This window comes from Heteronotia binoei, chromosome 14, assembly GCF_032191835.1.
Source record: "Heteronotia binoei isolate CCM8104 ecotype False Entrance Well chromosome 14, APGP_CSIRO_Hbin_v1, whole genome shotgun sequence".
NCBI classification, from domain to species: Eukaryota; Metazoa; Chordata; class Lepidosauria; order Squamata; family Gekkonidae; genus Heteronotia; species Heteronotia binoei.
In genome coordinates, this window is record NC_083236.1 from 46,273,075 (window position 1) to 46,297,418 (window position 24,344).

Below are 24,344 nucleotides of genomic sequence, written 5' to 3' on the forward strand. Positions count from 1 at the left end.
AACGTAAGCTTTCGTGTGCTCTCTAAGCACACTTCATCAGACATAACAAAGCAGTGCATCCCAGGGTGGGTTTAGCAGCTTCCCCAGGCAGACAGCATGCTACTGAAAGCAACCTCTGCTGAGGCCAGCTTATCTAGCCTGTAATGCCTGGTACAGGAATGAATTAACTTCCATGTGGCTGCCTTACAAATTACTTCCAGTGAATGAAAGGAACTATAGGCTGCCAGGGTGGCTATTCCCCTCAAAGGGTGAGCTGTAAAACTTTGGGGAGGATCTAAATTTTCAACTTTATAGGCCTCCCTGATACAGCCTCTCAACCACCAATGTAAGGTTGAACCTGTGAACTGCTTCCCTAAAGATTTACAGAATTGGTCTGTCATTCAGTGCCAAGTCCTCGTGTGACCCACTGTTCCTCTTTCCAAAGGGACTAGCCCCGCTGACGGTGGACGCAAGCGTGGGAGCCATCCTGAGTACCCTCGGCCGTCTCACTGAGAAAGACAACAGCACTTTCGTGAGCTGGGAAGGGAAAGTCGTGCCTTGGTGAAGAGGGCCAACCTCACCCCTTGCAGGAGAAAGGCCTCACATGCAAGGAGGATTCGGGATGTGAAAGCGTGACGGACTGTACCTTCATCTGCAATAAAGTTGCTATAATTTCCTCAAAAGTCAAATCTTTCTTTTCCTTCCATGATAAGGCTGGGTGCAAAGTACCACATTTTTTTTTAGTGTTTGCAGGTTTATCCTGTCTACATAATAACCAGGGCCAATGGTGCTTAGCGTGTGAGAGATTAGAAAGCAGATGAAAGGCTGTTTACCCTGCCAAAGAAACTGGTTCTTCGGCTCCTTACCTACTTCTGAATTGAAGTTTATCTCCCAATGTAAAATGAATTAGAGGTGTACAGCTTTGGTCAAAGTTTAACTCTTGCCTTCTAACTGTACCAAACAAACTTTATTTAGCTTAGAGCTCCAGCAGGCTGGCTCTGGAAGGAAGGCATAAAAACGTAAAGGTAGTCCCCTGTGCAAGCACCGGTCGTTTTCGACTCTGGGGTGACGTTGCTTTCACAACATTTTCACGGCAGACTTTTTATGGGGTGGTTTGCCATTGCCTTCCCCAGTCATCTACACTTTCCCCCCAGCAAGCTGGGTACTCATTTTACCGACCCCGGAAGGATGGAAGGCTGAGTCAACCTGGAGCTGGCTATCTGAACCAGCTTTCACTGGGATTGAACTCAGGTCATGAGCAGAGGGCTCCAACTGCAGTACTGCAGCTTTACCACTCTGCGCCACTGGGCTCTTAAGGAAGGCATAAGAAGTGGCTATTAGCCATAGTGACCAGGGCTTGTTTTGTAGCAGGAACTCCTTTGCATATTAGGCCACACACCCCTGATGTAGCCAATCCTCCACAAGCTTACAGTAGGCCCTGTAAGAAGAGCCCTATAAGCTCTTCGAGGATTGGCTACATCAGGGGTGTGTGGCCTAATATGCAAAGGAGTTCCTGCTACAACAAAATCCTGTAACATCCATCGTGGAATATGCCAAAGTGGTCCATCAATAGAATCTGTGGTGCATTAGGCAGTTGTTCTGTTGGGCCCATGTTAACAGTCAGCATCTAAATCAGAGTGTATTCTTGACATTTTATCAGCAAAAAACTCTGCACAAGTATCACAACTAATTGGCTCAGTTTTTTGTCCATTTGTGGGGTGGCTGATGCTGAACAGTAGCAAGCAGGAAGGTCTAGGTGGGTCATACGAATCTAAGAGAAGCCATATTGGATCAGGTAAATGGCCCACCTAGTCCAACACTCTGTGTCACACAGTGGCCAAAACCCAGGTGCCATCAGGAGGTCCACCAGAGGGGCTAGAACTCCAGAAGCCCTCCCACTGTTGACCCCCAAGCACCAAGAATACAGAGTATTACTGCCACTGACATAATGTTCCCTCTATGCCTTGTGGCTAATAGCCACAGATGAACCTGTGCTTCATATGTTTATCTAATCCCCTTTTGAAGCTGTCTGTGTTTGTAGCACCCATCATTTCCTGTGGCACAGGGAATTCCACATGTTAATTACTCTTTGGGTGAAGAAGTACTTCCTTTTATCTGTTCAAAGACCACTGCTCATTCATTTCATTGAGTGCCCAGGAGTTCTTGTGTTGTGAGAAAGGGAGAAAATACTTCTTATCTGCCTTCTCCATCCCATGCATAATTTTGTAGACCTCTATCATGTCACACCCTCAATTGTTCCAGAAATTTTGTCACTGGAGCTGGGACACTGTTCAGCACTGGAGCTCAAGTCATACTGTCTGGGGTTACTGCTAAGCCTGTCCCCAATTGGTTTTCCCTATAAGGCCAAAACAACCCTTTAAATGTGATGGCTGGAACTCCCTTCAGACTTCAATCATGCTTGTCAGAACCTTGCTCCTGGTTCCACCCCCAAAGTCTCCTGGCTCCACCCCCAAAGTACCCAGATATTTCTTGAGTTGGACCTGCCAGCCCTATGCAATTTCCCCACGACATATCGATGCAAATGTAGAGAGTGAAAGTGGAGAACAGTACATATTACAAACACAGTACAAGCTTTTGTTGCATCAAGATTGCCTTTTCTTCCTTCCTTTCTTTTTTTGTAATGAATTGGCAGCTACGCAGAGGGGGCTGATTCCCAGGAACAAAGCCAATGGCATGATTATGTAGCAACGCAGCAGCCAAGTCACTTATGTAAACTTGGGAGGGGACTAGTATGCTGGCTGATCTTTGGCTTTACTAGTCGGACAACAACAGCAGACGGCACAACGCCAAAATGCTAAATGCACACAGCGTTCTGGTGACGGGATCCAACCGAGGCATTGGCTTGTAGCTGGTCCGGCAACTGGCCGGGAAAAACGACGGGCCATAATGGGTCTTTGCCACCTGCCGGGACCCGGAGGGACCACGTGCCCAGGTGAGAGTTGTGGTAGGATTCAATGTTCCCTCTAAGCTGCAGAGTCTTGTGAGCAAAAATTCTACCAGGTGAGCTACTGGCATTAATGTTGTGAGCTCCTACATAAATTAGTTTGCTCTGAGGCCATTTTTCCTGAGCTAAGACAAAAATGTGTGAGCTCGAAGCTAAAGATCTGTGAGCTAGCTCAGCTTAGAGGTTACACTGGTAGGATTTGGTATATCTTGGTACAAGGTGTGCAAGAAGGGGATTCCTCTGGATGCTGAAGATACTCCGCCCAGTGGGTTGTCACTTCTGTTTCTTTGGTAGGCTTGCATACTTTCCTGAGTCTCAGGGCATTTTTGCTTCTGCAAAATCCTTTCAACACAAAAGTGATAACCCATCCCTAAACCTTCTGCCCTCTCAAATAAACTATGTCTTGCTGTTGCATCACAAATCTCTCTGGCCGTTTTCCCACTCACGTTTTACTGGCGCCACGACCATCCTGACGCCGGCGAATCTGCCTGGATTTCGCAACAGAAGCGCCGGCGCTCCCAGAAGCGCCGGCGCTTTCCGTCGCTAAGCCAGCGCAAACGTTTTCCTGCATCTTTGCGATTTCCGTTTGCGCTGGCTTAGCGACGGAAGTAGCCGGCGCTTCTGGGAGCGCCGGAGCTTCTGATGCGAAATCCAGGCAGATTCGCCGGCGTCAGGAGGGTCGTGGCGCCAGTAAAACGTGAGTGCGAAAACGGCCTCTGCCTTTGGTCTCTTTCAGGAGTTGAAGAACTTGGCTGCCAAATATCGGTGTGTCACAGTCCTCCGAATGGGTAAATGATGGCTTGCTCAAACACCCTCTTCCTACAGATTTGAGGCCATTTTGCAAGATCACTGAATTGTACTTTAAAATGCATGAGTTCCCCATTTCTAGAACTGCTTTTTGGCGGTTTCCGTTTGAGCGGCTTTTGCGCCGGGAGTTTCCGGCTCTTCCGCGGCGTTTAGTGCAAAATCCGCGCAGATCCTGCGCGGTGAAGAGGGGGGTCACGCCGGGTGAAGAGGGGGGTCACGCCGGCTGAAGGTGAGTGCGAAAACGCCCCATGAGTTTCCTGCCCCAGCTGTACTTTCTTTAAGTTCTTCAATCCCAGCTACACTGTATTCTTTTGTTTTCCCAGAAATCTTTGCAGTTTTATTGTCATACTTTGTTAAACTGCTGGCTGATTGACGGAATAATTTGTCCAAATGTATATCTATTGGGTTGTCGCCCACATTCTTGTAAACCTGTTCAGTGTGGTGTAGTGGTTAAAGTAAGACTCTAAACTGGAGAACTGGATTTGATTCCCTGCTTCTTCCCACGATCTTGGGCTAGTCACAGTTCTCTCAGAACTCTCTCAGCTCCACCTACCTCACAAAGTGCCTGTTGTGGGGAAAGGAGATTGTAAGCCACTTTGAAACTTAGGGTAGAGAAAAGTGAGATATAAAAAACAACTCTTATTTCTGTTCTGCTCAAAGAATTCCAAGAGACTAATGTGGCAGGAGTTCCGTTGCAGAAGCTGCACTGATTCTTCCTCAGCAGAATTTGTTCATTGATGTGCTTAAGAATTACCGTAACTCTTTAATAACAGTTTCTACTAATTTACCCAGAGTAGCTTTTAGGTCTACTGATCTGTAGTTTTCTGGATCCCCTCTGGACCCCTTTCTAAAAATTGGGCTAACCTTTGCTTTTTCCCAGTCATCTGGCACCTAGGCTGATTTTAGCAACAAGTTAATGGAACTCAGACATTGGAACTCAAGTTCCAAACTTAGAGCCTCCTTTCTCAAAGACCCTCCCCCCCATTCCCTACTCACAAACCTTGGCTTGAGCAAATAACTGTATTTATTACAATGGGGAAAATACAGTTTGCACCACAGGGTATGATACTCTCCATCCCCAATACTCCTTTCCTTTCCCAAACCAAAGATCCAGAGTCTGAAGACGTGTTGGCCAATTAGGGTTGCCAGCCTCCAGGTGGGGCCTGGAGATCTCCCGCTTTTATAACTGATCTCCAGCTGGCAAAGATCAACTCCCCTGGAGAAAACGGCTGAAATGGCTGCTTGGAAGGGTGGGCTCTATGGCATTGTACCATGCTGGGGCCCCTCCCCAAACCCTGCCCTCTCCCAGACCCACCCCCAAAATCTCCAGGTATTTTCCAACAGAGACCTGGCAACCCTATAGCCAATTAAGTCAGGGCCTTTCTCCACTGCTCTTTGAGACTAATTGAGACTCTGCTAATGTCCTGGTTTTTTAAAAGTACCCTCAGGAAATTCTGGTTTAGCAGACGGTAGCTCCTGCTGTCCTGTAGTCAAATGTCACCCCTGTCAGCTATTCCCACGCTTTCCCCTGCTCTTGAAAGAGGAAGAAAACAAGGGTGGGGGGAGAGATGCTACAGACACAGCAATGCTATTTCCATCTTCCACCTTTTCAGCCCTGGCCCCTGCCTGGTGGAATGACCTCCCCCTGGAGATTTGGGCCCTGCGGGACCTACTCCAATTCCGCAGGGCCTGTAAAACTGAGCTCTTTCACCAGGCTTTCAGCTGAGGCAGCAGATGTTATTGGTCTCCCCCCTTCCATTCCATCTCAGTGCTGTAGGACCAGCTGGACCTGGGCAATAGGCCCTGCCTGTGAGGCTGAATTTGTCATTTTAACTTCCAATGTTTAGTCTGTAATTTTAGATTTTATATATTTTAATTTGGTTTTAACTGTTGATTGTCTTTTTCTATGATGTAACCCACCCTGAGCCTGTTCTATAGGAAGGGCAGGCTATAAATAAAATAAAATAAATCTGCTGTGTCTGTAACATTCTAGGAATGTCCACTATCTTTATGGTTCACACCACAGAGGAAATTCCTAGAGCAGCATGTACAACGGACTCTGTGTGTAATTACCCAGAAGGGATGTCACTCCACTTGCAAAGTTTCCCCTCCCCATGCTCCATCTCCACCTCCTTCTATGGTGTCCCCTTTGGCCTGTCTCATAGGCTAGGCAATTAGCTGCCCAGCCAATAAACTCCTATGCCTCATTTGCAATTTAGGAGGGCCTGATGCACCAGCATCCATAACCTCAATGGACATTAATTTATTATCTACATGTATGTTGCATATTCCTTATTTCTATACATAGGATATTTTAAATCTGCTGTTTCTGTAACATTCTAGGAATGTCCACTATCTTTATGGTTCTCACCACAGAGGAAATTCCTAGAGCAGCATCTACAACGGACTCTGAGAGATTTCACTGTGTGAAAAAACCCTTAGTTCTCCACCCTGCAGAGAACAAGAAGAGTGCGTGATCTAAAAGCAGTTTCATAAGAGGCTGCTGACCTGCTTCCTAGGTGGTGGTGGTGACTCACCATTGGTTATCTGTGAACCTTCACTGCTGTAGATGCCAGTGATCCATCCAGCATCCCGGCCGCTTCAGCTAGAGTCACGGAGCACCTTTAGGAGCCGGGCTGAATCAACAATGTGTCAGGACTTGTAACTTTTGCTTTGCTTGCTTTAGCCATACTGGCTCCATGTTGTAATTTAGAGTGGTTGACAGCGGTCATTAACCCTGGCCCCATTGCTATGCCAACTATTTAGGGCAGTGGGGTAGGCGACAGATAGTCTCTGCTTAACATCCACAGGTGCCCTTTGAAGACAGGCCGTTTGGCCTTCGCACCAAGGGAGCATCCTCCCTTCTGATAACGAACTCTGGGAATACCGACAACTGCTTGAGACCGTGTGAATAATTGCTTTATTGTGCTTTGCTGCGGGCATAAAATGTAACCAACTGCCAAGAGTCGCCATTACTGTTATTTCGTTACTCTGGTACTGTAGTTCTTCAATAAAAGTCTTAACTTGTAACAAGTATTGGGCTCGACTGAAGTTCATCCAAATCCTGACACAATGCTGGGATTCTGAGGCTGAGCACTCTGGAATCAGAGACACCAGAAGTCATTGTAATCCTTTTTCCTTGCAGCTCAAAGCTCAGACCTTCAGGTTTTATCCATCTATACCTCATTTCATTGTCACGTAGTTTTTCTGTCAATTTTTTATATGCTTTTCTGTCATTTATCACTTGTCTTGGCAGTTCTTTCATAATTCTTACTATGCTGCCTCCCACTATCAATGTCTTTTCAAAATGTTTATTCAAGATTTTTCCCACCATTTCTTTTGTCATATATCTTATAACCACATCTCTTGGTAGATTATTTTTCTTGGCATATAGTCATACATGCTTCTAGTTCCTTCAGGATATTCCTCCAAAAATTCTGCAATTATTCTTATTATATATCCTTTCAAGTCAGTCTCTTTATCCTCAGGTACTCCTCTCAGACGTATCTGGGTTTCCATCAATTTGCAGTCATGAATTGCCACCTTTTCTTGCATTTTTAACAAGGTGGAATCATGTACTTTCACTCTGTATTCCACCTCTTGCACTTTCTTTGATGTTACCACAATCTCATTTCTGAGATCTTCTATATCTTTCCTTAGCTCTTCAATGTCTTTTCTAATTTCTTTTTTAGACGCAGTTATCATGTCTCTCACCCCTTTCATCATCCTGGCTTCCATTGCTTCTAATTGCTCTTGCATTTTCTCCATTGAGGCAGTCCTTGCACGGGTTAACTTACGCTCTGATTTAAAAAAACACCAAAATTTTTGACATCTCCAAAATAAATGTAACCTATCAGGTTTGATAGAGTAAGGCTTGCCCTTTTCAATAAGCCTAATTCTGCCATCCTCAGAGCCTCCTGGGCTCAAATATTAATTTTTAAAGTTTTTATTTCTTCCAAAATGGCGGTCGCGACTTTCTGCTTCCCTTTTAAAAAAATTTTCCTTCAAAAGGCTTCTAAAATAATTATCAGCGATAATGTCCAATAGTATTTACCTTATAATTGTCACCTCTGTCAGCTTCACCAATTGTTAATGTCCCGAACACTTTAAAAACTTTGTTTAAATTTTAGCCTCCTAGCAATGGCCGCTGATGTTTTTATATGATATTATAGTCCTAGAGTAGGCTAACTGCTTCAATGATTTCCCTTTTCCATCCGACACTTCCTGCTTTTCTTGCCACCAAATCCCGTTTTCACTGGTAAAAAGATCTTGTGATGTTTGACGTATTTCCTGTGTTGACTGTGAGAGCTGCAAATCTGTGACGATGGTTTTCACCAAAACCACAAGTAGACAAAACAATAAATTCCTTTCCACTTTTTAGCACTGTTCTTTAAATTTACAAAGTTCAAATTTCGTCCCTTCTCCCCTTCTTCTTCCAAGCTTTCTGAATCTCTATTTCCCATCTTCTTATTTTATTTTGTTTAACTTTAAATAGTACCAGAATGAAGATAGTCATCAGTACCTTTTTCTGCAGTTATCCAGATCCAACACCAGTCTTGTATAGCTTTAGATGTTTAGCAGTCTCAAAGAAGGTCAGGATCCTGTAGAGCTTATGTCAAATAAATGACTCTGGAAACTTCTGCAGATGATGACTATGCAACTCTTCTCTGGAGACCCCTCAAAGCCTCAAAGGAGCCCCCCCCCGGGACTCCCTTTTAGCCAAGGTAAATCTCCTCAGAGTTTCCTGTGCATATCTTGGACTGATCTCTGACTGAGAAAAGTAGGCAGTAGGCATTAAATTGCCCTCCACTACCCCAAACAGAAGCCCCAGCCTGCTCCCCTTCTGAGGAGCAATTCAGCTCAGCATTTTCCAACCCCGGAAGTCAGTTCCATATGTTCCTTTGCTGGAAGAAAAGATTCTTTATTGTATATTTTAACTATTTGGTCCCAGTTGCACAGGTCATACGCTACTTCCAAATGTGTTGAGATGAACGCCCAGTGGAATGGAGTTCTATAAAGAGGGGATAGCATTTGAGAATGCTAGGGTTGCCAAGTCCCTCTACTGCTCCCCGGAGCAACGCTCTAGGATTTGGGGTAAAACTCTATGGTACCATAGAGTTTTACTGCGAATCCTAGAGCATCCATGGCGCAATGTGCCTGATGCAATGACGCCACCATCATGTAGGGCATGTCATGCGATGATGGGGCTGTTTGGGGGTGGGGGTCCCCCTAGTAGCCTGCTCTGTGCTGGCAGGTTGGGCCTCCCCAAACTAGGGGATCTCCTGCCCCCAGCGGGAACTTGGCAGCCCTAGAGAATGCATTTCCATTTCATTGGGTATCTGAACATGGGACATGAATGCTGCAGTTTACAGAGTTGGTCAGTCATTCAGTGCCAACTGACCCAGTGATTCTCTTTCCTAAGGGACAAGCCCCACTGATGGTGGATGTAAGCGTGGGAGCCATCCTCAACACCCTCAGCTGAGAAAGACAACAGCACTTTCGTGAACTGGGAGGGGGAAATTGTGTCTTGGTGAGACTCCAGCCCCTGCATACTTGGAGAAGAAATGCTGAATGTACAAGGAAGGAAGTGAAGGTGTGATTGGGTTGCCAGGTTTCCCATGGCCTGGGGTTGCCAATCCCCAGGTAGGGGCAGGGGATCCCCCAGTTTGGAGGCCTTTCCCCCTGCTTCAGGGTCATCAGAAAGCAGGGTGGGGACAAAATGTCTGCTGGGCAGTGCAATATTCCCTATGGACACCAATTCCCATAGAGTATAATGGAGAATTGATCAGCAGTTATCTGGGGTTCTGGGGAGGGGCTGTTTTTTGAGGTTGAAGCACCACATTTTCAGCATAGCACCCAATGCTTCTCCTCAAAACACCCTCCAAGTTTCAAAAGGATTGGAGCAGTGAGTCCAATTCTATGAGCTCCAAAAGCAGGTGTCCCTATCCTCCATTATTTCCAATGAAGGGACGGCGTTTAAAAGGAGCACAGCCATGTTCCTGGCTCCACCTCCAAAGTCCCCAGATATTTCCTGAGCTGGACCTGCAACCTTACCAGCATTAGACAACGAACAAAGAAACTTTGAATTAGGGCTGCTTGGCAGAAAGCCTATTTGCTACTAATATTTTTACAGTTGTAAAGTTTTAATGCTAAAAACCTGTGAATAGGATGACTGGTTTTATACTCTGTGGTTTGTAAGTGGTTAGGTCAAGATTTTAAGAAGTCCTACAGAGAAGATTTAGACATGATTTTAAAAAACTTTCTGTCTCTCTCAACAAGCTGGCTATTTAGGGAGACACAGATAACAGTAGTTTCACAATAAAGATGTTTAAGAGAAGTTGCTGGCTTGTTTAACAGAGAACCATGTTTCAAGCTGCTTTTTAAAATAATCTTTAAATAATGCTTTAATAAAAGGCTTAGAGATATATTTTATTGATGTAAAGTGTATTAGCTGATTTCTTATAAGCTGTTAAGTGCCTTAATGTACAAAATGTTTGTTTCATAGTGATTCAAAGGACGGTTATCCATATAGCTAGTCAGATTAATGTTAATGTTGTCCTGATATAATTGATTGGCACTTTTTAACATAAAGGCCTGAGTAAAAGGGGGGGGGGCATAGAATGTAACAGAACAATAAGCCTGTATACCAAGTTGACCATTATTGGGTAGGCCAGAGACATAAAGGCCAATGTGAACCAAAGCAGATACATTTCAATGTTCTAAGTCTGAGTTTTTAAAAGATGTATGTTATTATAGATGGAACATCTGTGGTCAGGTAGCAATGAGCCTTTGTCCCAAAATATAACAAGTAAAGAACATTTTACAGACGTAGGCAGACATGAAAATAGCCTGTCGTAAAGTAAGTGATCTCTTTGGCTCATTAGCAACAATGCAAGGTCTATAATAATGTTTTGTTTATTGAATGATATCTAAGTCTGGGAATATAATTTTGGAACACTGGTTTGAAACATTTTATAACTAGTTGGTGAAAATGGCATTGTTTAAAAGTGCTGACGGGTATGGTTATTGTGCGCATGTGTCACAGGGAACAACAAGATGGCAAGTACACATGCTCCATATCTTAGACAAAGACAATTGAACTGGACATGCCTAGTTAGCATCATAGGGAAGGTCTTTACATGTCATAATTATGATAAGCCGGCCTCATTTTGGGCAGGAAACTGTGATATAAGGCACAATAAATGTATACACCAATCAACCGTCTCTTTTTTCTTATATAATTGTTACCAATAGTTAAGAAAGTTTGTCGCATCAGAGCCATATAGTCGCCTATACACAAAAACATAGAATTGCATCACTTCCAATCAACAAACTTCTCCAGATTCTATATTATATACAGTCCAAAGAACACAAAGTTCCAAAAGTGATGTTTTCAACAGTTCTTATAATGCAATAAAGTCTAAAGATGCCCGAAGTTTCAAAGGCGTTATAGTGGAATTGATGAACAGATCTTCTGGTCTCCCAGCAGGAGTGATCCAGCACGTCCCAGAACGTAGCGTCTGGATTTCTTCTACATTTACTGCTACACAGCCTTCTTCAGCTGGAGCTGGAAGAATGTTGGAAATGCCACAACTACAAAATTCTCATATCAAGTCTTAAAGGTGTCAAATCAACCATAGTAGGAACTTTCCTTCTAAATAGAGTTAGACCCTTCTAAATCCATGGAAGCCAGTTGGCTCAGAATAGAGTAACTCCACTTAGGATTTCAACTATAGTGTGTAGTGACTCCAGATAATGACATCATTAGCAACTCACACTAACAAAAAATGTTAGCAAAGATTCTGCAAAAGGCAAAGATAAAAGAGGAGCATCAGAAATAAGGTGAAGAGGGCAATGGAACAGATTCCCTTCCAGAAGGGCTTCTCTAAATTTAGAAAGTGGGTTAGTAACTTAAGCTGGGCAAAACTTGCCAACAGCTTTTGGAACACAGACCAACCTTCTGTGATGAACACAGTTTAATCCTTACTTTAGTATTCTCCTGCCCCCAGGGTGGAATATCTACTGCAGAAGATTAACACTTCAGTTATTTACGTTATAGTGCAATCCTAAACAGAGTTACACCCAGGCCTCAGATTCAGTGGGAGCTCACAGGAGCATAGCTCCTGCACCTTTCTGAGAGTTCCACCTCTTCTGTCTGAAAGTTCCACCTCCTTGTCCATTGAATAGTATGAGCTCCACCACCTCTTTTTCTACAAAATGACCACTGGTTACATCCTTACAAGACCATGGATCTCAGTGGATTTACAAAGATGTAACTCATTTTAAAGAGCCCCATGGCATAGAGTGGTAAGCTGCAGTACTGCAGTCCAAGCTCAGCTCATGACCTGAGTGCGATCCCGACGGAAGCTGAGTTCAAGTAGCTACAAATACACCAAAAAATATTGTGCAAATCACACTATTAAATACCTTGTACAAATTATATTATATTGTACAGAAACATACAAAAATACAAAAATTACCATAAATTCACAACGTTTTAGCAACACAAAGTCTCAAATATATTATTTCAGGGAGGACCCCACAAAGTCTCTTATTTTTACAAAGAGAGTGCTACGACTCAAAAACAAAGCTCCAAAAGAGTCCCTCGGTTGCTTGTCGGCTTCCAAAGGAAAAATGCTTGCCTTCACACAACCACCGGTTTTTTATTGCGTTCCACTGCTCCTGCAGCTTCCTCATAAGCCAACTGAAATTACCAGCCAAGTTCCTCTCATATGCCCATTTCAATTTCTCATTTGCTGCCATTGTCCTTTGCATTGGGTTATAGTAGCTGGCTTGAAGTTGACTCAGCCTTCCATCCTTCTGAGTAAATGAGTACCTAGCATGCTGGGGGGGAAGTGTAGATGAGTGGGGAAGGCAATGGCAAACCATTCCATAGCATAAAGTCTGCCAAGAAAAAGACCTGATGTGATCTCACCCCATGGGTCGGTAATGCCCCACTGCTTGCTTTTTAACTCATTTTAAGATTGTAAGGTTCCAAAGCCATGAAGGGTTTCAGATATGTTATATCCAAAACTTTAAGAGCCAATTTGGTGTAGTGGTTAAGTGTGCGGACTCTTATCTGGGAGAACCGGGTTTGATTCTCCCCTCCTCCACTTGCACCTGCTAGCACGGCCTTGGGTCAGCCATAGCTCGGGCAGAGGTTGTCCTCACAGGGTGTCTGTTGTGGGGGAGGAAGATAAAGGAGATTGTGAGCCGCTCTGAGGTTCTTTGGCATGGAGGGCGGGATATAAATCCAATATCTTCTTCTTAAATTGAGCCCAGTAACTGACGAGCAGCCAGTGGAGTGACGGTAGAATGGGGAGTAATATGCATGCTTCATCTAGCTCCTGATAACAGCTGAGCTGTGGCATTCTACACCAACTGGAGTTTCCAAATTGATTTGAAAAGAGATCAGTGTACGTTGCATTACAGCAGACCAGTCAATGGGGTTGCCAGTCTCCAGCAGGGGATCCCCTGGTTTGGAGGCCCTCCACTGCCTCAGGGCTATCAGAAAGCGGGGCGTGTGTGTGTGTGTGGAGAGATTGAATATTTGCTGGGCATTCATTATACCCTATGGAGACTGGTCTCCATAGGGTATAATGGAGAACTGACCCATGGGTATCTCCAGGTTTCAAAAATTTTGGACCAGGAGGTCCAATTCTATGAGCCCCTAAAGAAGGTGCCCCTATCCTCCATTATTTCCGGTGGAAGGAAGGCATTTAACAAGAGTGCAAAGTCCCCTGATATTTCCTCAGTCGGACCTGGCAAGCCTACTAGTTGATGCCACTGTGGTATGGATCCAGGTGCCCAGATCAGCCTTCTCAAGGTAAGGGGCTATTTTTCAAGCTAGGATGAGTTGGAAGAAAGCCTTTTTTGCAACTGCATTAACTTGTTTCTCCAGAAATAACGTTAGGTCCAGTACAACCCTGAGGCTGTTAACTGAGTAAGCAATGGTCAGCTGAACTCCATTGGAGGTGGGGAGCATAATGTCCTTCAAGACTTTTGCCTTCGCAAATACCATTACTTCTGTCTTCCCAAAGTTTAGTTTCCATTTCTTCACTCTTAGCCATTTAATCACGGCAGCCAGGAAGCAGTTTACAACCTCTACCACATCATCAGGAGCAGGGCTTTTTTTGTAGAAAAAGCCCAGCAGGAACTCATTTGCATATTAGGCCACATTCCCTGACATCACCGTTGTTTTACATAGGACTTTTTGGGAGAAAAAGCCCAACAGGAACTAATTTACATATTAGGCCACACCCCCTGACACCGAGCCAGCTGGAACTGCGTTCCTGTGTGCTCCTGCTCAAAAAAAAGCCCTGATTAGGAGATTTTGATAAGTGAATACATAGCTGTGTATTGTCTGCATGTTGACGACAGCCAAAACTATACATGATTTGGCCAAAGGGCTTTACATAAAGATTGAAGAGAATAGGGGTATAGGATTGCGACCAGTACTCCCTCTAAGCTGTGGAGTCTTGTGAGCAAAGATTCTATTTTGTGAGCTACAGGGATTAAAGTTGTGAGTGAGCAATTTGGCTTACGGTTGCCAAGTCTGTGTTTGAAAATACCCGGAGATTTTGGGGGTGAATCTGGGAGAGGGTGGGGTTTGGGGAGGGGAGGGGTCTCAGCATGGTACAATGCCATAGAGCAGGGGTGGCCAACGGTTGCGCTCCAGATGTTTTTTGCCAACAACTCCCATCAGCCCCAGCCAGCATGGCCAATGGCTGGGGCTGATGGGAGTTGTAGGCAAAAAAAATCTGGAGAGCTACCGTTGGCCACCCCTGCCATAGAATCCACACTGCAAAGCAGCCATTTTCTCCAGGGGAGTTGATCTCTGCCATCTGGACAGCAGTTGTAATTCTGAGTGACCTCCAGCCCTCATCAGGAGACTGGCAACCATGGTTCCCCAGGAGGAAAAGGTTGGTTTGGAGGGTGGAGTCTATAGCTCTGTACCTGTCTGAGGTCCCACTCCCCCTCAAACTCTACCCTCTCCAGGTTTCACCCTTCAAACATCCAGGAATTTCCCAACCTGGAGTTGGCAACCCTATCTCCTTCCCAGCAGCAGTAGCAAGCATCCAGGCCTAGTGTTGCCATCCTCCAGATGGCGCCTGAAGATCGCCTGAGATAGCAACTGAACTCCAGACAACAGATCTATCTCCACCTGGAGAAAATAACTACTTTGGAGGTTGGACTCTAAGGCATTATATTCCGCTGAGCCCTCTCCCTTTATTGACAGAATCAACCTTGTTTGCCGAGCAACAGCCTCTGGCTAACAGCTTACCCAGTGGCCCAATCCTCATCTATCCTGAGGCAAGGCTGAGGGAAGGAGGGAGAGAATGACAGGAAAGTGACAGCAGCCATGGCTTCTGAGGAAACACTCCCAGCGGGGCCAGGCCTTGCTATCTGGTAGCATTACAACCTTCATTACCTGTCTTTTCACTGTCTCCTCGCTGCTGATGCCTACTTCCTCTTCTGAATGCCACAGAAGTTGGGTAGGCAGATGGGAGAGAGGAGTGGGCCCAGCCAATGGCATGCAAGTTCTCTTGAGTGGTGGTTAATGGGCCAATAATTAATGGAGTACACACCACAGCCAATGGGAGAGCCAGATTAGGCTAATTCCTTTAGAGTTCTAAATCTTATATAGATAGATACTAAGGATTTGTTGATGTAGTCTTTACCTGGTTTAAGAAGGTAGGATGGGCAGGGATCCAGGACATAAGCAGTGGCCTTCACAGATCCCAGGAGCTTGTCAACATCCACCATGAAAACTGTCAAAGTTGTCCATCAGTAGAACATGTGATGTATTAGGTAGTTCTTCTGTTGAACTAATGCTATAGCCAGCATTTAAATCAGAGCATATTTTATCAGCGAAAGGATCACAACCAGTGGTGGAATTCTTGCAGGAGCTCCTTTGCATATTAGGCCACACTCCCTGATGTAGCCAATCCTCCAAGAGCTTACAAGGCTCTTTTTTGTACGCTCTTGGAGGATTGGCTGCATCATTGGTGTGTGGCCTAATATGCAAAGGAGCTCTTACTAGAAATCCACCCCTGATCACAACTAATTCTTTGGTCCTGATACCATGAAGGTTTATGTTTTTTTATAACTTTTCTGGGGGTGTTGATGTTGAAAGGTAGCAACCAAGCAGGCATATGTGAGTCATGCAAGTTGTCTGGCATTGCTGCCAGCCTTGCGGCCAGTTAGTTCTCCCTGGAAGGCCAAGTAAACTCTGGAAAATGCTCTGTCTTTCCTCTGGCCCTTTACTGCCAGAAACCAAGGCTTGAAGGCTGGCATACATTAGTTTCGAAAAGCAACAAGAGCGGCTTCTAACATTTGGGTTTTTTTTTTAAAAAAGCCCCCTATTTTAGATTTTTTTCGGCAAACCCAGGGCTTTCCTCCACTTGGTAGAAAGATCTCTCTTGTCTGTTCATGCCCCCATTCTCCATATTTAATATCCAAAAATAGGTCCATGTTAAGAATTAGATATACTGATTCTGGTATGCGTAGTCATAATAGTTTGCAACTGTTCTTGCCTCCTTAAGAAAACCCAGTTGGAAACAGTTGGATCATGCAATTTCCCCATGATATATGGATGCAGATGTAAAGACTGAAAGTGGAGAACGGTGCACATTACAAATGCAACAAAGGCCACTACTGCATAAAGCAGCTGAAACCCCCAATTCACCCACTTCCTTTTTGTTTTTTGTAGTGAGTCTGGCAGCTGTGCAGAGATATCAGACACTAATGGCAATTCTCAGGAATGAAGCCAATGGCATGATTATGCGTTGACACAACTGCCAAGTGACTTATGCAAACCTGGGTGGTGACTGTAGTTCACTGCCTGATCTTTGGCTTTGCTAGTCAGGCAACGGCAGAAGACACAACACCGAAATGTTAAATGCACGCAGCATCCTGGTGACGGGGTCCTACCGAGGCATTGACTTGGAGCTGGTCCGGCAGCTGGTGGGGAAAAGCAAGGGGCCAGAAAGGGTCTTTGCCACCTACCGAGACCCAGAGGGACCATGTGTATAGGTGAGAGCCATTCGAGTGGCATTGAGTGTACCTTGGGACAGGTGTGCAACAAGGGGATTCCTCTGGATGCTAAAGATATTCTGCCCAGGGGGTTTGGAACTTCAGGTCCTTTGGTTAGGCTTGGACACTTCCACAGAATCAGGACATTTTTGCTTCTGCAAGATCCTTGCAATACAAAGGTATTGCTCCTTAACGAAAAACCCATCCCTAAACCTTCCACTCTCTCAAATACACCAGTCTTGCTGTTGTGTCTCAAGTCTTTGGCCTCTTTCAGGACTTGAAGAACTTGGCTGCCAAATATCAGGGTGTCAAAAACCTTCCAATGGATAAGTGATGAGCTGCTCAAATGCCCTCTTCCTCCAGATTCAGGGCTGTCCCCCAAAATCATAGCATTGTAGTTTAAATGCATACTTGTTCCCCATTTCTAGCTCTCCATCAATGTGTTCTGCCTCAGTTGTATTTCTGCTGCAGTTCTTCAATGCCAGATGCAGTGTATTCATTTTTCTAGAAATCTTTGCTGTTAGATTTGCCCCATACTTTGTAATCTGCTTACTAATTGACTGTATTGTTTGTTCAAGGATATGTCTACTGGATTGTCCGTCCTTATCCACGTGCTCTTTAAACTGCTCCAAATACTCCAAGAGTTGGGGAGAGAGTATTTCTCTTTGCAGAAGCCACACTGATTCTTCCTCAGCAAACTTTATTCATTGATGTGTTTAAGAATTCTCTCTTCAATAACAAGTCCTACTAATTTACTCAGAGCAGCTTACTGGCATGTGATTTTCAGGATCCCCTCTCAAGCTCTAAGAATTGGGCTGACCTTTAGTATTTTCCAGTCATCCATCACTAGGCCACTTTTAGTAACAAGTTATTAGATGAATAATTTTCAGAGTCCAGTTTCAGGGCTTGTTTTGTAGCAGGAACTCCTTTGCATATTAGGACACACCCCTCTTATGTAGCCAATCCTCCAAAAACTTACAAGGCTTTTAGTACAGGGCCTACTGTAAGCTCCAGGAGGATTGGCTACATCAGGTGTGTGTGGCTTAATATGCAAAGGAGTTCCTGTTACAGAAAAAGCCCTCAAGGGACTTTAGCTGTGTGCCATCTAGCCCTGCAGATTCATAAGATTTCAGTTTGCTCCAGAGTGTGGGGCCTGGAGATCTCCTGCTTTTACAACTGACCTCCAGTCAGCAGAGATCAGCTCCCCTGGAGAAAATGGCTTCTTTAAAGGGTGGACTTTATGGCATTGTATCATGTTGAGGCCCCTCCCCTCCCTAAACCCCACCCTGTCCTGGATCCACCCTCAAAGTCTCCAGGTATTTTCCAATGCAGACTTGGCAACCCTAATTAGGCAGCTCAAATGCCCCACCTTCTTTTTTCCCTTTTAATGGCTTCAGCAGCCGCGTAGAGATATAAAGCACTGCAGGCAATTCCCTGGAACAGAGCCATTGCCCTGCTATGTTTTGACACAGCAGTCACGTGAGTTATGCAAACCTGGGAGGGGACTGAAGTTCGCCCGCTGATCTTTGACTTTGCTAGTCAGGCAACAGCAGACGGGAAAACCACAAAATGCTAAACGTTCGCAGCGTCCTGGTGACGGGGTCCAACCGAGGGCTTGGCTTGGAGCTGGTCCGACAGCTGGCAGGGAAAAACAACGGGCCAGAATGGGTCTTTGCCATCTGCCGGGACCCAGAGGGACCACGTGCCCAGGTGAGAGCAACGATTGCATTGCGTGTAGCTTAGGACAGGAGGGCAACAAGATTCCTCTGGATGCCAAAAATATTCTGCTTAAGGGGAAATTGAGGTTCTTTGTTGAGGCTTGCATACTTTCCCAGTCTCGGGACATTTTTACTTCTGCAAGATCTTTTCAATACAAAGGTGTTGCGTCTTAATGAACAACCCAGCGCTCAGCCTTTCATACCGATGGAGAAAACGACCAAACAGACGAGGCTGCAAATTTGCTACAAGAGCACAGCAGAGATTGAGCTGGGAACTTTTAAATTTAGGTGCACCCTGCACGAATGATGCTGAGAAAATAGCCCTGTCCCCTGATGAAATTGCAGCTGTTTTAGCACCTGGAATATGAACTGTAAATAAAAAGAGCTTCCCAAGGGGCAGGGAGGAGGAAACCCCCAACTGTGGGGATGAGTCGTTTGGCCAGCGCACCCCCTAGTGGATTGTCGTTTCCACGCAAGATCTGAAAATGAAACTGAAGCATCCTCTTCAGAGCTGCCTGTGTTTTTAGCTTGTAGAACTGTTATGCTAATGGATTGTGTTTTTTTAGTGGATGCGTTTGGATTATTGAATTGTTTGATGCTATATTCATTTACCGGTTTTTGTTATTGCATGTTGTTATCATCCCATAGTATTGTGGATCTGGTAATTAGTCCAGGAAGACATTGAGGGCAATGCCTCTGTGGACAGTCATATGATGGGGCTAGGATGGATTCCTCGCCCCGAGAATTGGGGCTCGCCTATGGCCTCTAGTCGATTGAGAGTGAGCTATGTCAGTGCCCAAACACTGACATAAGGGTCAGCAGCTATTGGTTTGTGTGTGTGTGTGTGGGGGGGGGGGGGGAGCCTGGCTCTTGGCTTCAGTGATGCTCTCTTTTTTTGTGCTTGTGGGGGAGGCTGTGAGAGGGCTTCTGGAGTTCTGGCCCCGCAGGTGGACCTCCTGATGGCACCTGGGTTTGGGCCACTGTGTGACACAGAGCGTTGGACTGGATGGGTCATTATCCAACATGGCTTATGAGTTGGACAATGCTATTTGGGGCTATTGTGGTGTCCTCACGGAGCTGTAAAGGTTTTGAGGAGTCCACCCACTGGAATCTATAGAGGCTGGAACAATCTGCTGGCAATGTGATATTTGGAAGAGACACGGAAGCTGCCCTAGACACCATTGCAATTTGGAAGCAGCTGTTTTAAGATTCAAGAATACCTTTTGATGCACAGAGCCTAGTTGATCATACCATAGAGGCCTTATATAACTGCAGAGTGCCAAACTTCATCATTTAGAGAACCCTCTTTCTGATTCCTTTGCACACTGGTTGGCTGGAATTGAGGTGGGTGGGTGGTAAAATAAACTTTAGCCATTGATATTATTATAACATGTATCCTATGTAGCTTTGTGTATGTGAGTCTATATTGTTGCAGTGTATTAATGCCATATATAAGAAATCCCAAGAAGCTTTGCTAGAATGCCATCACCCATGGGTCAAATTGTGGGGCCATGAAGATCCCACCCCCAGACAGCATCCATACTGTCCTGGAGGTTGACCTGTATTAGCCTGGGTGACTCCATCTTAGCTAATGCTAAGGTTGCCCTGAATCCTGAGAGAGAACAGTATTAACTGTTCTCAGGGGAACATTCTCGGTTTCGTGCTTGTTAGCGGAGGGGGGGTGGGGGGAAGGTTGTAGCAATCCTCCAAGAGCTTACAGGGCTCTTCTTACAGGACCTACTGTAAGCTCTTGGAGGATTGGCTGCATCAGAGGGTGTGACCTAATATGCAAAGGAGTTCCTGCTACAAAAAAAAAGCCCTGCTTAGTAGTGCCAGTTTAGTGTAGTGGTTAAGTGTACAGACTCTTATCTGGGAGAACCGGGTTTGATTCTCCACTCCTCCACTTACAGCTGCTGGAATGGCCTTGGGTTAGCCACAGCTATCGCAGGAGTTGTCCTTGAAAGGGCAGCAGCTGTGAGAGCCCTCTCAGCCCCACCCACCTCTCAGCGTGTCTGTTGTGGGAGGGAGAAGATATAGGAGATTGTAAGCCGCTCTGAGTCTCTGATTTAGAGGGAAGGGCAGGGTATAAATCTGCAGTCTTCTTATCTTCACCCTACTGGAAGCCAGGGGCAAGAGGACCTGACACATCCATGTGTATGCGATAGCGCAAGTCATCATTCTTTGACTCACAGCCAGCATTTAGGATATAAGATGCATAGTTTTTGTTATGCTCTTGGACTCAAGGTTTCCTGAGATTTGCTGTGGATATGTGTGCATCTCAAGGCCAGTTGGCTGGAACTTAGCCCCGAATAAACTTTGATGGGTTATTAAAGCTATCCTCATAAGTAAATCCCGATATCTCGTGTTAGTTCTCTGGGAACTATGGAGCCCCTGGCCAAGGTTTAAAACAAAAGTTGTTACCATGTAATGAATAATCCATTCCTAAACCCTCTGCCCTCTCCAATAAACTAGTTCTTGCTGTTGCATCTCAAGTCTCTGCCTTTGGTGTCTTTCAGGAATTGAAGAACTTGGCTGCTAAATATCGGTGTGTCAAAATCCTCCCAATGGGTAAGTGATGGGCTACTCAAATGCCCTCTTCCTCCAGTTTCAGGGCCATTCCATATGATTGCCATGCTGTAGTTTAAATGCACATGCATTCCTCATTTCCAACACTCCATCAATGTGTGTTCTGCCCCAGTTTTACTTCTCTCTCAGTCTTTCAATCCCAATTGCACTGCATTCTTCCCCCCGCCCCCCCCCCCAAATATTTGATTTTAGATTGTAATGTTGTTCTTGGACTTTGTCATCCATTTGCTGATTTTAATAGTTAGTCCTGGCATATTTTTACTGGATTGCCCTTATCCACATGCCTTTTAGCCCCATGGTGCAGAGTGGTAAAGCTGCAGTCCTGCAGTCTGAGCTCTCTGCTCACGACCTGAGTTCGATCCTGGTGGAAGCTGGGTTCAAGTAGCTGGCTCAAGGTTGACTCAGCCTTCCGAGGTCAGTAAAATGAGTACCCAGCTTGCTGGGGGGAAAGCGTAGATGACTGGGGAAGGCAATGGCAAACCACCCTGTAAAAAGTCTGCCGTGAAAACATCGCGATGTGATGTCATCCCAGAGTCGGAAACAACTGGTGCTTGGACAGGGGACTACCTTTACCTTTTTTTTTTTACATGCCTTTTAACCTCCTGAGATAACTCCAAGAGGTTGGTGCAGCATGACTTCCCTTTGCTGATGCCACACTTATTTTTCCTCAGCAGACTTGCTCTATAGTGTGCATAATAATTCTTCCTTTAATAACAGTTTCTACTGATTTATCCAGAACAGATATTAGCCTGATGGGCCTGTAATTTCCTGGTTCTCCTTTCTAAAAATTGGGCTGAACTTTGTTATTTTTCAGTCATCTGGCACAAAGGCTGATTTTAACAATATTAGTAAAGAACCCATGGGGGTGTGCCATCTATCTCTCAGCTTCATACATTTTCAGTTTACTTAGTAGCGCTAGATTTCGCCTCTCATCACCTCAGTTTGATGCAGTTCTTCAAATATTCCTGCTAAGAACTTAGTCGAATGGCGGTGATGAGAGATCACTCTGTATGACAATGAGACAAACTGAAGAGTAACAAGACAGAAAACTGAGAAGTACACAAGGTGAAACAAAACATGTATGGTGGAGTGTTGTCCTAAGCAGAACTATACCCTTCTAAGTCCACCGAAGTCAATGGGTTTGAAAAGTGTTAATATCTTTAGGGTTACATTATTAAAAACAATCTCAAGGTGTATAAAGATGATGAGAACAAAAAGGGCAATCTGTGGGTTCAGTTTATTATGCTACTTTTAAAAAGACCCTATCTATAGAAAACCAATATTTCACATATGTTCCAACAGGGTTCCTTCATTAAACAGTACATAGCAGGGAAAGTATTTGGTGTTGCATGTACAGAAACCATAGCACGTACAATAATTATCCTGACACTGCTCCCAAAATAAAGACACAGGAAGACCACATTTTGAGTTTAATTAGTTGATTAATATTAATGGGCTGAACTTAGGCTCATCAGCCTAAGGCTCTTAGGCTCCCACTCCTGCCAGCTATTCCCCTCCCCTTTCCCTACATTTGAAAGAGGAAGAAAACAGGCAGGGGGAGGAAGATGCTACGGACAGAGCAAGATCGTGTCTGCAATACTCTAGGAATTTTCCCAGTCTCTATGGTCTCCACCATAAAAGAAATTCCTAGAGCAGCATGTGCAGATTTTTGTGTGTAATGTCATTTCAGTGTAATCACCCAGAAGTGATGATGCTTCATCAGTGAAGTTCCTCCTTCCCATGCTCTATCCTCCCCCAAGCAAAAAGCCCCTTCTATGGTGTGCTCCTTGGCCTGCTTTATACCCTAGGTAAATTAGCTTCCTAAGTAATAAACTCCTGTGCCTCATTTGTGATTTAGAAGAGGCTGGGGCACCAGCATCCTTAGCCCTGATAGCCATTAATGGATTTGCATTGGCAATTAAGGGCTGATTATACACGCATACATTATATATTTATACCTGAAATATTTTCCATGCATGCATGGAAAAATCAATGCACTGTGTGAAAGGACCCTTCGTTCTCTGCCTTATAGGAGCAACAAAGAGCACAGGGGTGTCGAACTCATTTTGTTATGAGGGCCGGATCTGACATAAATGAGACCTTGTTGGGCCAGTTCATGTCAGTCCGGGCCGTGTGTGCACTTATGTAAGATTAGGTAGCAGAAATATAAACTTTATAAAGGACACAGAAACACAATTCGATATTTTTTTAAACACAAATTAAAACATGCTTAAAATGTTAGCACTCATTGGTTTCAAATGGGCTTTCTTTGTATTTCTCCCATGGGATCCAGGGAACTGGGCAAAGGAAGTGCTGGGCTGCATGTTTGACACCTCTGATCTAAAGGCAGTTGCAGTGGAGGTCTGCTGAACTGCTTCCTACCTGGCGATGGCTCACCTTTAGTTACCTGGCACACTTTATTGCTGTAGATACTACTGATCCTTCCAGCATCAAGGTTGCTGCCGCCAAAGTAACTGAAATGCTGCAAGGAAACGGGCTGAATCTCCTCATCAACAATGCTGCAATCCTAAGGCAAAGCACTCTGGAAACAGAGACGGCAGAGAATATGTCTGAAGTGTACAAAACCAACGTAATAGGGACCATGCTGGTGACCCAGGTAAGGACGGCCTGGGGCCTCTTCCCCTCATCATTCTGTATAGCAGTTCAGCTGTAAACACAGTTTCAGCCTTCTAAGTCCACTGAAATCAGTGGGCTGAGATGGGTAATTCTGCTTAGGATTGTATTGCACGTGGCTGAAGGACTGTGGCGTGGATCCTGCCCTTATCCTGCCATTCCATTGAGTGCTTGTTTATTAATTAAAATATTTATACCTGACCTTTTCTTTTTGCTCAAGTTTGAAGTCTTCATTCAATCCAAGGAACCTTCCTCCAAATCGAGATGGTTTCAGAGTGTTAGCCAATGTTGATCTACAATAGAACAGCTAGATTCAAGTCCAGGAGTGCCTTAGAAACTAACAAGATTTTGGGGGTTATGAGCTTTCAAGAGCACTCCCTTCATCAAAGATCTGAAGAAACCTTTGACCCTCGAAAGCTTATAGCCCCAAATCCTAGTTGGTCTCTAAGGCACTACTGGACTTGCATCTAGCTGTCCTCCACATGAAGTGGACAGCCCCGTAGCCAGGATTTGAAGAATTGGGGAGCCCTGATTTTTTTCAGGAGGCACATAGTGGCCCCAACCTCCATGGCCTTCTCTCCTACCACCTCTGAGGAGGAAAGTTGCCAGCTCGCTGCCAT

General features: G+C 44.9%; 1 protein-coding gene across 2 annotated transcripts in view; it reads left to right on the plus strand.

The window, feature by feature from the left end:
• Positions 1-24,344, plus strand: part of LOC132582543 (C-signal-like) — a 33,449-nt gene that overhangs the window by 4,610 nt on the left and 4,495 nt on the right. Inside the window, exons 1-3 of one of the 2 annotated variants that reach the window (XM_060254164.1) lie at positions 18,196-18,496; positions 21,021-21,072; positions 23,520-23,707. In XM_060254164.1, the coding sequence (XP_060110147.1) occupies positions 18,356-18,496; positions 21,021-21,072; positions 23,520-23,707 (381 nt within the window). In that variant the 5' untranslated portion in view covers positions 18,196-18,355. Of the gene's footprint in view, positions 1-424; positions 18,497-21,020; positions 21,073-23,519; positions 23,708-24,344 lie in introns of those variants that run through there. The other variant, XM_060254163.1, reaches the window with a different exon arrangement.